Here is a 16,257-nt window from a genome sequence, read left to right as displayed (position 1 = left end):
ATATTTTATCAAACTCCTTCAATCATTTGGTTTATGGGTCATGCTACGTATGCATCGAGGTATCCACCCCCTCACATGAAGGGCCAGCTTCAATTAAAATATAATTTATTTAAAGTGGATCTCCCTTCACGTGAGAATGAAGGAACGGTGACCACTGAATATACAAGTAGCATTATCCTTGATTTATTTTGCAGTTTACAGGCTCTTCAACCCAAGCCCCCTCACTGTAGCAAGTCGTGCCAGTGCCCGGCAGGGCTGGCCTGCGAATGGATAAAAATTAAAATGCATAAAATAGAATATATATACATTTTCTACAACTTCTCTTACTAATTTTTTACATTTTTACATTCAGTAGTATAATATTTCAAGATTTACAAAATGGTAGTTGAAAATCTTACATATGCTTTCATAAAATGAGAAATGCAAGGAATTTATTCACTTTCGTTGCACACTAAAATGGAAACAATAAATACCATGACATGATATTGCAGTAAATCCAACCATATATTCAGAAAGTTGCAATTCAAAACCTTAAAGGCAGATAAAAAAGGAAATTTATACCATTCATTTTCGCCACCATCAACTTCGTATCATAACATTAAGACTTCTTGGAACTGATTTACGCAAAATTTTTCCCATCGAAAACTGAGAAAGAGAGAAGTTACCAAGGCCACGGGATAATGCACCCAAGGAGTTGAGATCTGATCTTTACATAACTTTTTTGTATCTGAAATTAATAGAGATCTGAATCTAAGTACAAGAATTTCCTGTGTACAATTGTAGTATCCATCAACCATCCAGAGGATAGTTCCCATTGAGATGCCGACTTTCACATGCTCCAATTACATTCCATTAACGAAAAAACCAGGTGGTTGCTATTTTTTACAGGTTGGTCTTCGACCATATCAGATTAGAAAGATGCCTGAATTTGAAGATAAATCCCGAATTTTACTCATCTTATCTCAGTATCATGAGAATCAAAACCTATTTCTGATTCACCAATCTTCAAATGAAACATTTTTGAACTCTCCTCGTCTCTTATAGGTAACTGCTTTTATTTCTCTTCTATATAACTGAAGTCTTGACTTAATAATACAATCTGGGCTTGGCATCAGCATTGTAAGTTCAAAAAGTAAATCTTTTGCAAGCTCCGCCAGAAACTTGCACGACCAGAAATAGCCAGTGCAACTATATTCAAGATTAAACAACAGCCATGCTGAACCCCGTATTTTGTGATATCAACTTCGAATTTTACTAGTTTACAGCTTCAAAAAAGAGGACCTGGGGTTGTAGATGTCCTTTTATACACATTGTAAGAACGTCGTCCCAGCCACCAATTACCTGGACATAAAGTATAGATAAATGACAAACTACAAAGGAGTGAATGATATAATACACAGAAACAGCCTGGCAATTATACCTTCACAGTTTTGTCATCATACACAATCCACTGTTCAAGATCGCGACTATAGGCAAAACAATGATAGTGCTGCCCATAATAGCAAACCTAGAGAATAAAGTTCAAGAAAGGATAGAAAGCAGTTAGTAAACATGAGTATATGACAAGCGTGTGACTTCAAACTTGTTTAGCATCAGAATGCCGAGGTATGGAGAAATTGTTCTCTATTTTCTTTCTTTTTTCAGAAGAAAATTCCATTTTGAAGAGTTAAAAGAGGAAAAGTTATTAAGACTGCTTAGGCTTGATTCATTGCTTTCCTATTACTTGCGATTTTAACGTTTTCTTTTCTTAGTTATCTTGGGATGATATTCTGTGAGAGGTTGTACGTCATGGATTTTTCCAAACTATCTCTTTCACAACAGGGCAATGTCTTTTCACAAGATCTTGACACCATACACATTTCCGTGCAAAGAGAGATACATGCAGAAGAAGAGTACAGCTCTCACCACTTTTATAAGGACTAATAAAAGAAAAATATAGAAAATCAGAAATATATAGAAGAAGAGTAAGAAAGCTTACCACTGAAACCAAGCAATGTTTATTTTTTGGATCGAGACCCCGATAAAGGACACTTATATCAATCTCAGTTGATAAGGCTGCTAATGTTGCTGTTATGTCTTCTACACTCTCACAAGTTTTCTGCCAACCCAGAACTACAAAACATGGAAAATGTAATACATTAGTGGCTCATAAGAATAAGTGGCAATTAAATTAACTTCACCGAGCCATCTTTTGGTGCACAACCTAAAATAACGAATAGATATAAAATGGAGCCGAAAAGTCACCTGTTGTAAAAACATGGGGCGGTGTTGAGAGAATATGGTGAATATAGTTTAGCTTCCCACAGCCACCATCCTCTGGATCACAAGCTAACTGGTGATTCATCTCAACGAAGTTTAAAAGCTCGTCGAAGGAGGTTTCAGGGCACATAACCTACAAGGTACAGATGAAAATTTTAACCAACTGCATTTCACCAATTGACCATTTTGGCAAACATAAATTCATGTAATATTTCCATTTTACTCCCACCAGCAGAATAAGCATTATCATAACGGAAAGCATTATTTTTCCTCCTGAATAGGCTGAGGATATAGATGAATAGTAAAAATAATTTGAATCCATGTACCTTCATTGTTCTGAGAGCACTGGCATTAATATTGTGAAAAAAAGACTTGTACTTCAAATATCTGGACTCCAAACCACAGTTGTAACAGTTCATTCTTTCTAATACGTCCATTCCGAAAAGAGTGTGTGCAACACAAGATCCATTTGTGCAATCCGAGGAACCCATACAGTTGCTATCTACCGATTCAGTGTCAGACACAGAAGGTGGAGGAGTAAATGATTGATGCAGACAATCAAACACAACACCCAGCACTTCAGAAGCATCATTCATCTGACCCTGAATGTTGTCATAATATTATCGGACAATGATATCTGATAGTTATCTTTTGGGAAAGGAATAATCTTGTTAATGAGATTAGCAGTAGTGAAATTTACCTCCTGGAAGAAATTGCTTTCAGGATACAGATTGCTAAGAGCAACTCTTAAAGAAGTAGGCGCAACAGCTTCTCTACATGTATCTACGGAAGCCTTGCTTAAAGCAATGAAGATATCATACAAAGCACATATGACACAAGGATCACCAACATGAACATGCTCTAACGATGATCTCCTCAAAAAATGATCTCGGAAACGTCTTAAATGCCACAATGACTGAAAACCAAAAGAAATGAATTCTCAGGCAGAAGGAAAGATGATGTTGCTTTGAAGACAATGATAAACAGACAAGGAGAAAACTAATTGAAACAGCAAAGAGTAAAATGCTCTCTAATGCCAACCTGTATTATGACATTGAGAAAGCAATTATATTCACCAATTTCGTTTTTCAGCCCTGTGCCGTACCCATCTGTCCAGTTAATACCATCGCTTGGGACTTCAATAGATGAAACACCCGAATAACTAATTTCGGGAAGCATGTTTTGTGGAATTGATGAACCCGACGTCAAAGGCAGTTTTCGATGTGCATGCAACGTGTCTGGCATTAATATGAAACACAATGCAAGAAAACATGTAAGCAACTTGATGAATAAGGAATGCAATTGTAACTGCTTAATTTGCTTCTATATGTACTTATGGCATCTATGGGAATGGTGTATTATATTTGAGTCGGAACTCCAAAGCCAAGCAGTACCCAGTTGGGCTCTTAATGTTGATGTCAATAATATGAACAACATATTGTATGTTAACAAACTCAACAGACAAAATCCACAGAAAATAAAAGCGAGAAAAAGAGGAAGAGAATGAAAACGGAAAAGATAAGAAAGGTGACAGGAATTGGCTAAATGATCTTCCCGTTCAGGATCCATTCCCATATATAGGAAGAAGTTTACATACATATTACTAGGGTTAATCTAAATATGAAAAACGTAAATATAATAAAATACAAATATGCACATAATTAAGATGGTGAAAGTTGTTTGTAATCTCCATCGATCATCCCCCCTCAAATTGATGATGGACAATCTAGAAGCATCAATTTACTGACAAGAAATTAATGCCAGTGTCGAGTGCCTTGGTAAACACGTCAGTAGTCTAAACCACGACACGAATTGGCAGAATGATCTTCCTGTTTGGGATTCATTCCCATATATGGAAAGAAGTTTACATACATACTACTAGGGTCAATCTAAATATGGAAAACGTAAATATGGTAAAATACAAATATGCACATAATTAAGGTAGCGAAAGTTGTTTGTAATCTCCATCGTAATCTTCGATATCTTATTAACAAAAGCGAAGGCATCTCTTAAGGGAAGTTGTACAAGGTATTATATAAAAATCTGAAAATAATAGAGAGAGATACACAAGCGCATTCAAGATGTGTTGAATGAATCCAATCTTAGTAATTTCAGCAACATACCAAAATGATGTCAAGTGCATTTTGGACTATGGGGAAAAGATGCATACTGTATGTGATCATTATTCTCCTGAAATCACTAACATGAACTGAATGGAATTTTACACTTGGTTGAATCATTCGCAGGGTAGCTCCAATTAGAAATTAAAAGCAAAAAAGTTAACTAGACACATACCAAGACTTTGCCGTACAGCTTTCTTAAGGTCAGCTTGGAACCTCTCTTCATCATCATCCTCTGCTTGTGGATGTCTCAATGTCTTTGTTCCAGTATCTACAAGGGAAAAATGATTCAATTTCAAGCAAAGTAATAAGTTGAACATCTTCATCAATGTATAAAAATCACAGCTATAGGACTTCTGTTACTAACATAAATAAGAACAACTGTAATACCTCACCATAGAAAGTATCAGCAATTTGCATTTACAACTAATATGCATATATAAACACGTGCAACAACAAACTAAACCAATTAATAATATCTGGATCCACTATACCGCTCATTTCCTGTCACTTCATTGACTGCTATATTTATTGGAAGATCCAATGTGCCAAATGCTTTGCCACTGAGTTGAACCATGTTAATGTCATTCTACCTCTCCCTTTCCAAACTTGTTTAATTGGGAATGTTTATGTCAGACACAAAGAAAATGTATAAAAAACATTAGGGCCCCGTTTGGTAGTCCTTTTTTTCAAAATACATTTTTCTCTCTCTTTTTTTCAACCACACATTCTTTTTTAAAATAATATTACACGTAAATCAAAAACTTTTCCTTATTTTTCAACCACACATTTCACATCACTTTACTATTCTAAAATACATTTTTACATAAAAATGACTATCAAACACCCCCTAGATAAAAAAAAAAAAACTGATATGTGCAGAATCAATTATATAGCATGTCAATAAGAACGCAATGCATACAAACAAAACCTAGTTATTTTAGAAATTTCATTGTAACAGGAAGTCGGTGGATCACAATGTTCGAGATGACCATTGATAGAGCAGTTGGATGACAAGGATCATATACGCTAGCCCAACTAACCCAACTAAATGCGGGTGGAAGACGAGGATCATATATCCTAAACTCAACTAAGAAAGGAATAAGCTTCCGGGTTGAATTCAGTTGAATCAGGTTGGTCATCCTAATTTTTTATTTCAATTTCTAAACTGTTCGTAGTATAGCATTACAGAAAGCATCTTTTCGACAAAAACAAAATTTTTTATTACCACTATTTTCTTCTCTAACAAAGGAGTGAACTTTAAAAATACAGCAAGGGGTAAGAAAAACACTGCTTTTTTAATTGAAATTTGTTCTTTAATCATAAACTTATCCTTTCCCAATTTTAAACTTTCAGACTGAAAAGGCCATAGCAAAAATAGCAAGAAAACAGTAACGAATAGCCATCACATTGTTAAAACAAGAGAGCTTTGTTGGAAAAACTATCCAACTCATAAGCCTTTTTCTCATTAAATAAACATTCCACGATTATTTACAAAAGGAAACCTCTCATTATATGCTGTCTAATCGATCTCCTAATATAGAGTTTCCTATTTCAGAATTCTGTCCAAACATCCTGCAGGCCCTAAAAATACTCACACACATGACATCAATAAATGTTAACTTCTCATATTTGGCCAGTAGTATATCTTTTTAAGACTCTGCAAGCTGGCGATGAGATTTAAGTGTCATGTCTGTTGTAGCCCCAATCCAACGAACATGTTTCCATCAAGATGTCATGAAACAGATTACCTAAACTATAACAACCAATCACAGAATCAGCCTATGGCTGATTATATAAATTTTGGAATCACAAAAATGATCCCAGTTATCCTTTCAAAATTATGATTGGGTGGTATATTTGGTGATTGACGAACACAGCCCTCCTCCTTTCTCTGGGAATACGAGTCTATGTGGCACAAAAAAAATACCAGGTATAAAACAAGCCCTCTTGTTTTAAAAATATTGTTATTGACTAGAGAGAAAGAGCTCACTTGACATTACAAAAACTTTCATGATGTTCCGATATTTTTGGTTCCTCCACATTGATCAATATTTAATAAGGCTAAACTGAGTACTGAGGCTTTTTATCTTTGTGAGGCGATGCATAAGCCTCGATATAGAACAATTGGAGAATTCTAAAAATAAAAATTGATATTACTATTCCACGAACCCTTTTAAAAAAATCTATTCTAAAACTAATTAACAAAATTAAAGGTCTAATTTGCAAACCAACGTAAAATAGATTATGCCCATGTTTGGCCCCATTTATCTAAAACTCAATTTCAACCACACATTTCTTGGAATCCATGAGTTTTATCAACTTTTCAACCACAAATTTCGTCAACTTTCATCAAAATCATGTAACAAAATTATTACTCAAAAATTTAGGGAATCATTAATTTCATTAACATCTTCATCCTCTAATTATAAGTTTCTTTTTTCTTTTTCTTTTTTTATTTGTCATCGTCCTCCAATGCAATGGTTTATTTTCCTTCCTATGTTCTTTCTGTGTACATAGAAGAAAGAAAATAAAAGAACTCTTGAAACATCTTAGGTTACAAAGTACTAACTTAAAAGACTAAAGCTAATAATTAAATATTTGAAAAATACAAGGCAAACGGGGGAACACCTTAGGTTGGCTTGAGCCGTAAGCCTCACTAAGTCAAGGTGTAAATCTCAGTAAAATGACGTGTAATCCTCAAAAATGACAGTTTTGAGGCATTATATGATCACTTCCCATGAGGCAGAATTCGAGGTGTAAGCCTCAAATAATTTTTTTAAACCGTGTCACAGATACAAAAATTCAAACCATGGTTGCTACCAACCATTGTTTAAAAAGTCGTTTCATGCTAATGCCTTGATACAAACATCAAATAAGGCATTCATTAAACACTTCAAGAGCCATTTTCAAGGTTACACTTCGTCTTACTGAGGCTTCAACTAAGGTATGCACTCGTTTGTCTTACCTTTTCTAGAAATTTTATTTTGTGGCCTCAGCTTTTCGAGCTAGTCTAGAGCATTGTAGAGTTCTTTGTCTTCTTTTTTTCTAATTTCAAAAAAGAGCCATTATTGCTAGGGGAGGAAAAATGATAAGAAACTAAAGTGATGAAGAAGATGATAAAGAAATCCAATATGTTGATTATTCTCTTAAAGACAATGTTAGTGGCGGTGATGCAAGAGACTTCAAGGTTATTCTAATAATATGTTGCAATTTTTTATGAGTTACTAATTTCAAAACTTATTATTATTACCTTCTGTTTGCATGCAAGACTTTTAATTTTATTAATTTATTTTATTATAAATTGTCAAGAAGCTTTATGGTTTATTATGAGTTTATTTTTGTGCTTTTATTAATTTATTTATAGGTAAAAAGCGTTGGTATCCAATCAAGTCTTTTTAAGTAGTGCTCACGAATATTCCATGCAACACGTGGCAAAGACACGAGATTTCTCCTCTAGGTTTTAGCAGGGTGAAAAGATCCCTTCATTGCCCTGCATTTACCCCAACATGTAGAGGGCTAAGAAAAATGCCTTTGCATTTACTCCTGCTGAAGACATGTACATTCTATTACTATTATTCAGATGGCCCAACCACAAACTAAGTCTGACACTTTCAATACCTAATTTGATAGTCCAGACTACAAGTCTTTCTAAACTTCAGTTTCTATCAATACTCTTTTTTGGACTCTTTGTTTGAGCATTTGTGTAATTTTACTCTAATTTTGACAAGGAATACTTGTTTATCAACGACATTCTATAAGTTTAACTGCTTTTTGAATTTATTTCATCAAATTATTTTTTTAATCTTTTCCCGTTGAATTATTCTTTGAGGTCACTATCCTGACCAAAATATGATTATTTTTCCTAAAATTGTTGGCTTCCTATTTTTTAGTTTGAAAGCAGGAAATGTGTGAAGTTATTCAACTATGACAGTTAAAGTTGAATCCAAGTCAATAGCAAAATAATAAGCTCATTATAAAGTGTCTAAAGTACCAAGATATGCAAGGAACAATTGTAATTTTTCAGAGAGAATATTTTGATATTTTAGTACCTCATATTATTATCTTATTACAAAAATTTTATTAGTAGTAGAGTCATCATACCCACCGGAATAAATCTTGGCTCCACCCCAGCATCCAACTAGCCTATAGAGTAGAAAAACGTCTTCAAGGCAATAAAGAAATAAAGATAGCTCCTCCCATAAGAAACAAAGAGAAACAGCTGTAACTCAACTAGTCCAAACAAACCAAAAAGAATATCTTATAAAAGCACTGCAAGCATTTTGCCACCTCATCACATCTAGGCATGCATCTTTAAGCCATCAAAGAGTCTTGAATTGCATCAAGACAGCAAATATCAAAATTGAGAATACCACTTTTCAATGTATTCGAAAAGATTTATTCCGATATTTTACTTGTAAACGTTAATAGCCCCGGTATCAAAGAAAATATTCTTCTCAGGACTGCCCTGACGAAGGAGAACCACTATAATACCCCCAAGTCTTTTATAATCATTAATTATGAAAAATTAAGACCTTAGTTTAAAAGTATGAGATGAGGATCAAATTGCACATTGACCAATAGTTGAGGGACTACAAGTGCAATTTCCTAAACTATATATTTATGATATGAATATTTATAGTATATGTGTATTGATATATATCATTGTATATAATTATGATTAACTGATTTAATTGTATGATTACTTTTTTTTTTCTTTTATAGGTAATGAGAGAATTTTATTTCTTAAAAGAGAGTACACGGGAGGTATACAATCACTTTAAGCATGAAAGGAACAACATGAAATTAGGCAACCCTACAACAGGATTTTTAGCCACTGTATTAAACCAAATATACAAAGTCAAGTAAGATAATTCTTTTATCTGCTCTGTTGTCTTTATTTGGTTTTCGAAACATCGATCGTTCCGTTCTCTCCATATGCACCATACAATGCATCCCGGGATAAGATTCCAAAGAAGTTTGCTATCCTTATCGCGAAATTTACTACTCCATGCCCGCACCACGTCTTCTATACGCCTAGGTAGCACCCAATCCATTAATTGAGAAGCCATAATACTATTCCAAAACCAACGTACACCATCACGATGAATGAATAAATGATCAATCGTCTCTCCATCCTTCTTGCACATATAGCACCACTCGTCGAAGATTATTTATCGTTGACATCTGCCCCCTCATAACTGTCCACAATAGAAATGCTACCTGTGGAGGCAATTTGCTTTGCCACACCATCTTCCAAGGTAATGAACTCTCCACAAATCCCAAAAGGGATTGAAAGTATGAGCGGACTGAAAAAATACCATCTCAAGCCAACCTCCACCTGCTACAATCACCCTCTCCTACCTGAATTTGTATCTCATGCAGAGCGGTCAAAAACAACGAATAATCTTCCAATTCCCAATCCTGTAAACCCTCCCAAAAGTAATATTCCAACTATAGCCCCCATTATGAATGTCTAATACATCACCCACCATAGCAGCAGGCTCTAACGCAATGCGGTACAATGAAGGAAATCCCTCCTTTAACGGTTGATCGCCATACCAACTATCATCCCAAAATCTAATATCAGTGTCATTTCCCACCACAAAATTCAGTTTGTCCCTAAAATCACTCCATCCCCGTCGGATATACTTCCACAAGCTCACCCCATAGGAGCCACGACCCTCAACCGTACACCAACCCCCCTCCATCACACCATACTTTGCCCCAATGATTTCTCTCCAAAAGCTCTCCCTCTCCACTCCAAATTGCCACAACCACTTGCCCAATAAAGCATTGTTAAACAAAACAAGGCTACTCACTCCAAGCCCCCCATCCTCATAGGCAAACAAACAGTATCCCAATTAACCAAATGCATTTTCCTCTCCTCCCCTCCCCTAATCCTGCCCACAAGAATTCTCTTTGAAGTCTCTCTAATCTATTTGCCACTGCAACCGGAATAGGAAACAATGACAAAAGGTAAATGGGGAGATTTGAGAGAGTGGTTTTAATAAGAGTAAGTCGGCCTCCCTTAGAAAGATACATACGCTTTCACCTTGCTAACCTCCTCTCCATTCTTTCCATAATACCATTCCAAATATGTGTACTTTTAAACCGTGCCCCTAGCGAGAGCCCTAAATATGACATGAGCAATTGTGCAACCCTACATCCTAATATGCCAGCCAACTCCTCCACGTTAGTGACCTCCCCTACTGGAATAACCACAGATTTCCCCAAATTGATTTTTAATCCAGATACCGCTTCAAAACATAGGAGCAAACGACGCAAGTTCCTGAATTGTTCATCATCCGCATCACATAAGATCAACGTATCATCTGCAAATAGCAAATGAGACATCTGCAATTGGCCAACCATAAAGCCCCTTACCAAACCCTCTCCCACAGCTCTTTCAAACATCCTACTGAAAGCCCCATCAAAATAACAAATAGCAATGGGGATAGTGGATCTCCTTGCCACAATCCTCTACTACTCCGAAAATAACCCTCCGGCGTTCCGTTGACCATAACTGAGAATGAAACAATAGAAATACAGAACTAAATCCATTTACACCACTTATCCTCGAAGCCGCACCTCCTGAGCATATGCAAAAGGAACCCCCAGTTCGCATGATCATATTCCTTCTGAATATCGAGCTTACATAGCATCCCGGGAATTTCCAAACGCAATCTTGAATTAATACATTCATTCGCTATAAGCACAGAGTCCAAAATCTGGCAACCTTTTACGAAAGCATTTTGAAACTTGGACACTACTTTTCCGAGCACCTCCTTTAATGTGTTCGCCAGGACTTTCGCGATAATCTTATACACCCCACAGGCTAGGCTAATAGGGCGAAAGTCCTTAATGTCGGTCGCTCCCGGTTTCTTAGGGATTAGTACAACAAATGTAGCATTAGAACTTTTTTGGAACCTACCGCGTTCAAAAAAATATGTAAACACATCCAAAATTTCCGATAGCACCACCTCCCAACAAGCCTTGTAAAATAAGAACGAGAAACCGTCCGGTCCAGGGGCCTTATCCTCATTCATGCTAAACACTACCTCCTTGATTTCATCCTCCTCAAAAGGTCGCTCTAACCAACTAGCATCATCCTCCGTGATAGTAGAAAAATCCAATCCTTCCAACTCTGACCTCCACTCAAATTGCTCCCGATATAGATTCTAATAGAAATTCATCAGTTGGCTTCCAATTTCGAGTGGTTCTTCATAAGTTATCCCATCCACTTCTAACACTGTGATAGAATTTTTGTGTCTATTAGAATTAGCGATCCTGTGAAAAAACTTAGTACATTTATCTCTTTCTTTCAACCAATTGACCCTAGATTTCTGGCGCCAAGCAATCTCCTCCATCTCCACCAACCTCTCCAATTCTTCCCTTAATGCTCTATGTTTCTCCTTCTCCTCCCCAGCCAACCTTTGACTCTCCTCCCACCTATCCAACTCATCTATCTCCGAAAGACACTGAATTTTACGACAGTTCACATTGCCCACAACCTCCTCATTCCATTTCTTTAAATCCCTTTTCAAAGACTTCAACTTCTGATCCAACACAAAACTAGGAGACCCCCTGACATCGTAAGATGTCCACCAAGTCTGTACTTGCTCCCTAAAACCTTCAACTTTCAACCACATTTTCTCGAACCTAAAAGGCCTTCGTCCTCCACCCGTCCTGTTCCCAGTTAACATAATAGGGAAATGATCAGAGTACACCCTCCCCAATCTTCTCTGAATGACATCTGAATACTTAGCCTCCCACTCTCCGCATATCAAGAACCTGTCAATATGAGAAAGAACAGGTTGGTCCCGATTAGACGACCAGGTAAAATCTCCTCCAATCATAGGCAAATCCACCAACATATTCTCCCTTATAAAGTTCGAAAACTCCTCCATAGCCCCCATGAGTCTCCCACCGCTCGACTCTCAATAGGAAATCGAACCACATTAAAGTCACCTCCTATACACGTTGGTAGATTCCACCTAGCCATCATTCCAGCCAGTTCATCCCACAAGCCCCATCTACTGTCATCAGTATTAGACCCATAAACACCTATGAACATCCACTGAAATCCATCCCTAACGTTTCTGAACGACATCGATATTGAGAACAATCCTACACTCACCTCCTCCATTTCAAGCACTCCAGTGTCCCACATGACTAATACGCCTCCAGAAGCCCCCGATGATCCTATAAACTGATACCCTACATGCTATCCTCCCTATAAGCTACTGAGCACCGCCCTCGAGATGACCTCCATCTTGGTTTCTTGTAAGCATACAAGATCTGCTCCCTAGCCCCTTAGCAGATGTCAAACACCCATCCTTTTCCCAACTTCATTAAGTCCCCTTACATTCCAGTTAATGATTCGTGGTATCATTTTAACAGTCCGGCATCCCTCCCCAGTACTCCATTCTTGGACTCACCACCCTTGCCATCATAATTAACTAACCATTCGAGCCTCTTAAGTTCACGATCGCCCTTCTTAATTTACCTTCTTGTTTACTCATCTCCTGTCTCCTATTGGCCTCCAAATCCTCAAATAATTGTAGTAATCTGTTTTCATGTCCATCACAAGACACGCCCATTAACTTACTGAAGTCCTGAATTTTCTGTAGAACCCAGTTCGAAGGTGGGTGTCCAGCTTCGAATCCAATCAATTCCCCTATTTCCTCCACCTGTATAACATCACTTTCTATTTCTCCCTTCTTGGCTCCATCTACCCACAACACCAGTGTTTTTCCGTCCCCAAGTCACTTACCTTCATTGACTTAGAGTTCCTTCTATTACATGTGTTCGCAACCCTTGTTGTCAAAGGTGTCGCGTCGTGCTCTATCACCCCTGAGGCAACTAGATCCTCTGACAGTACATGCCTCATCCCTTGGTCACCTAGTAAAAGCCCATCATCGTGTGCGACTGTGTCCATTGCTCTCATCGTTACTATCTCCAAGTTCACCATACTCGGCTCCCCTTCTTTAGACAAAGGTGTCACCTCTAGGTCTACATCGGTCCCCGTGTCTACCTCATCCATATCCATCCCCTTTAAGGCATCACCTTTGTCATATTTAGAGTGTCCCTCATCAGTTTCAATCCGATCAATAGACTCACAAGTGATTTCGAGTCTTCCCTGCTTTACTTGATTATGTGCCGATTCCTTCTTATTCAAGCTCGATGCTTGCTTTCTAACAGTTGGATACTCATTTCATACCCACTTCCCACTAGCCTAATCAATTCCTCCAACGCTCCTTTCAATTCCTGGACACGGGCCATAATTTCAGCCCTATTCAAACAACAATCCTGACCTTCGTTTGCACTGACATTGAAAGTCATCTCCTTTTGCTGTTGCATCTGCTGGTCAGCATGCTTCGAGGCATGTAAGTTTGCTGTATCGTCCGCATAAGTCAATCTTTGTCGATTACGTTCATTCACCTGTCGACATTTGGCCTTATCCCCAGCAACAAATGACTCAACAACAGTTTGAAACACCAGCGAGATTGATGCCCATCCTTCTCCATTCGCACCTTCCGGCACCATCACAACTCCCTTCTGACACCTATCCCCACACTGCGCTATCATCAAGTACCTACCACGACGGTTCGCACAACGCTATGCCAAGAAGGCTTCAAGACTCATTGAACCTAGAAACGAAATCCTCATGCTTACTAGTCACCCTCAACTTGTCCACCATATTCACTATCCAAAATGCACCGACCCTTCCCATGCTAATTGCATTCGATATCTTCGAGCCCCATTCGATCATTTTAGCAGCACCAAGATTGGTAACAGAAATTGCAAACTCCTTCGCCTCAACACGAAAACAGTGATTGAAGGCCACATAGAATTCATCCACTAACTTCCTTCCCTGATTGTGTGTGAACAGCATATTAGACGGCAAAACAGGCATCGTTACTGGACTGGGGACATTCTGCCCATCTTTCTGGTTTTTCGACGCCAACGTATGACTGCCACGCGCCGTCACACGCACCATTTCGACGGCGCGTGGGTCCCTCAATGTCGCCCCCCTCGTCGGAATCGCTTGCGCAGCCGCCGGTTAGGCGCGTTTGCTAGGTAGGTGGTCGGATTTTGCTGAATCTGGATCGGGATACCCTGTTTTCCCGCCTCTACTCCAATCTCGGCATCGGTGTCTCCAGTTAGGGCGGCGGTGCTAGGTTTTCCACCTAGGGCCACCGCCTGATTGTGTGGCTTATTAAGTGGCGTAAGACCGGTGAATGGGGATTGCCCGGTCAACGCGATGTTGCCGTCGCCGGCGACTGTAGCGATCGGTGGTGATGGGGTGTTCGGTGGCTGGCTAAGGGTATGGTGTTTGGATGTTAGGGAGGAGAGATCCATTTCTGTAGGCTCAGATTGTATGATTACTATAATTAGTTACATTTATATACGAATATAATTCTCACTAATTTATTTAAATTATCTGATTACTATAATTACACGCATCTATATAATATTATTGATAATGGTAATTAAGCCCCTATTTGATTTCCATTCTTTGAAAAAAATTCATTTTTAAACAGTGTTTTGACATTATTTCAACGACACATTCTTCAATAAAATAATATTACACGCAAATCCAAAACTTTTTCTTATTTTTTAATCACACATTTCTCATCAATACACTATTCAAAAATTCATTTTTATCAAAAGAATGAGGCTCAAACAAGGGCTAATTAAACTTCTATATATATGAAAGATAATTTCCTTATATATAAAAGATAAATTAAAAAGATTCATTTCTAAATAAGTAAACTATCATATATGTCCATATATATATATATTAAGAAATTGGATGGAATCAAGTAAACTTCTTTATATGTCAGAGATAAATTAGGAAAATTGCTTACTAAATAATTAAACTACCATATATATATATATATATATATATGACATTGATTTAAATTATGTGATTACTATAATTACGTGCGTCTATATTTGTATAATATAATTATGGCTGATTGAATTTAAATATAGTGTTACTACAATTACATAAGCCTATATACGTATAATTATGTATAATTACGATTGATTGATTTAAATTATAGTGTTACTACAATTTTTTTTTTTAAGGTAATCAAATATTTTATTAATCAATACATAATACATAGGAAGTGCATTATCAATTTATACTAAAAAGGAAGAAGAAGAAATTGGATAGCCAGTCTATATGCCTAGTAGCCGCAGCCTTAAACCAAGTATATAATGTCAAATAAAACAATCCTCTAATCTGCTCTGTTGTCAGAATTGATCATCAAAGCAACGACTATTTCTTTCTCTCCACACACATCATACAATGCACCCGGAATGAGGTTCCATACAAGCTTGCTACCCTTATCGCGAAACTCTCCTCTCCATGCCTTTAACACGTCTTCCATTCACAGGAAGTGTTACTACAATTACGTTCGCCTATATAAGTATAATTATGATTGATAGATTTAAATTTTAATGTTAATTATATTAAGTGCGACTATATATGTATAATTATATATAATTACGATTGATTGATTTAAATTATAGTATGACTACAATCACGTGGGTCTATATGGGTGTAATTGTATGTAATTACGACTCATTAATTTAAATTATATGATTTCCATAATTATGCATATCTATATATGTGTGTGCAAAACTATGATTGTCCCACACTACACATAATTCATAAACGGTTGTTTAAGGTCCAAGTTCTTCCGTACGTATTTTCTCAAACCCTCTTCAGATTTACGAGGTAAGTGTAGTCATATGTTGTGTTAATCATTTTTCATACTTTAAAATACGTAATTTGATTTATGAATATAAAATGGGTCCTATATGTTTATGTTCAATGGACCGAAGTTTAGTAGCGCTACACACG

At 37.1% G+C, this 16,257-nt stretch overlaps 1 protein-coding gene across 3 annotated transcripts in view; it reads right to left on the bottom strand.

The window, feature by feature from the left end:
- Positions 1–457: 457 nt before the first annotated feature.
- Positions 458–16,257, bottom strand: part of LOC111401662 — a 20,966-nt gene continuing 5,166 nt past the window's right edge. For all 3 annotated transcript variants that reach the window (XM_023029504.1, XM_023029505.1, XM_023029506.1), the window contains 8 exons: positions 4,555–4,650; positions 3,301–3,497; positions 2,960–3,175; positions 2,586–2,861; positions 2,245–2,392; positions 1,979–2,112; positions 1,421–1,507; positions 458–1,341 (listed from right to left, as the gene is read on the bottom strand). In XM_023029504.1, coding sequence (XP_022885272.1) covers positions 1,255–1,341; positions 1,421–1,507; positions 1,979–2,112; positions 2,245–2,392; positions 2,586–2,861; positions 2,960–3,175; positions 3,301–3,497; positions 4,555–4,650 — 1,241 coding nt within the window. In that variant the 3' untranslated portion in view covers positions 458–1,254. The remainder of the gene's footprint in view (positions 1,342–1,420; positions 1,508–1,978; positions 2,113–2,244; positions 2,393–2,585; positions 2,862–2,959; positions 3,176–3,300; positions 3,498–4,554; positions 4,651–16,257) is intronic.

This window comes from Olea europaea, chromosome 10, assembly GCF_002742605.1.
Source record: "Olea europaea var. sylvestris chromosome 10, O_europaea_v1, whole genome shotgun sequence".
NCBI lineage: Eukaryota > Viridiplantae > Streptophyta > Magnoliopsida > Lamiales > Oleaceae > Olea > Olea europaea.
The sequence above is the reverse complement of the archived record's forward strand: the minus strand, read 5'-3'. Positions and strand labels throughout refer to the sequence as shown.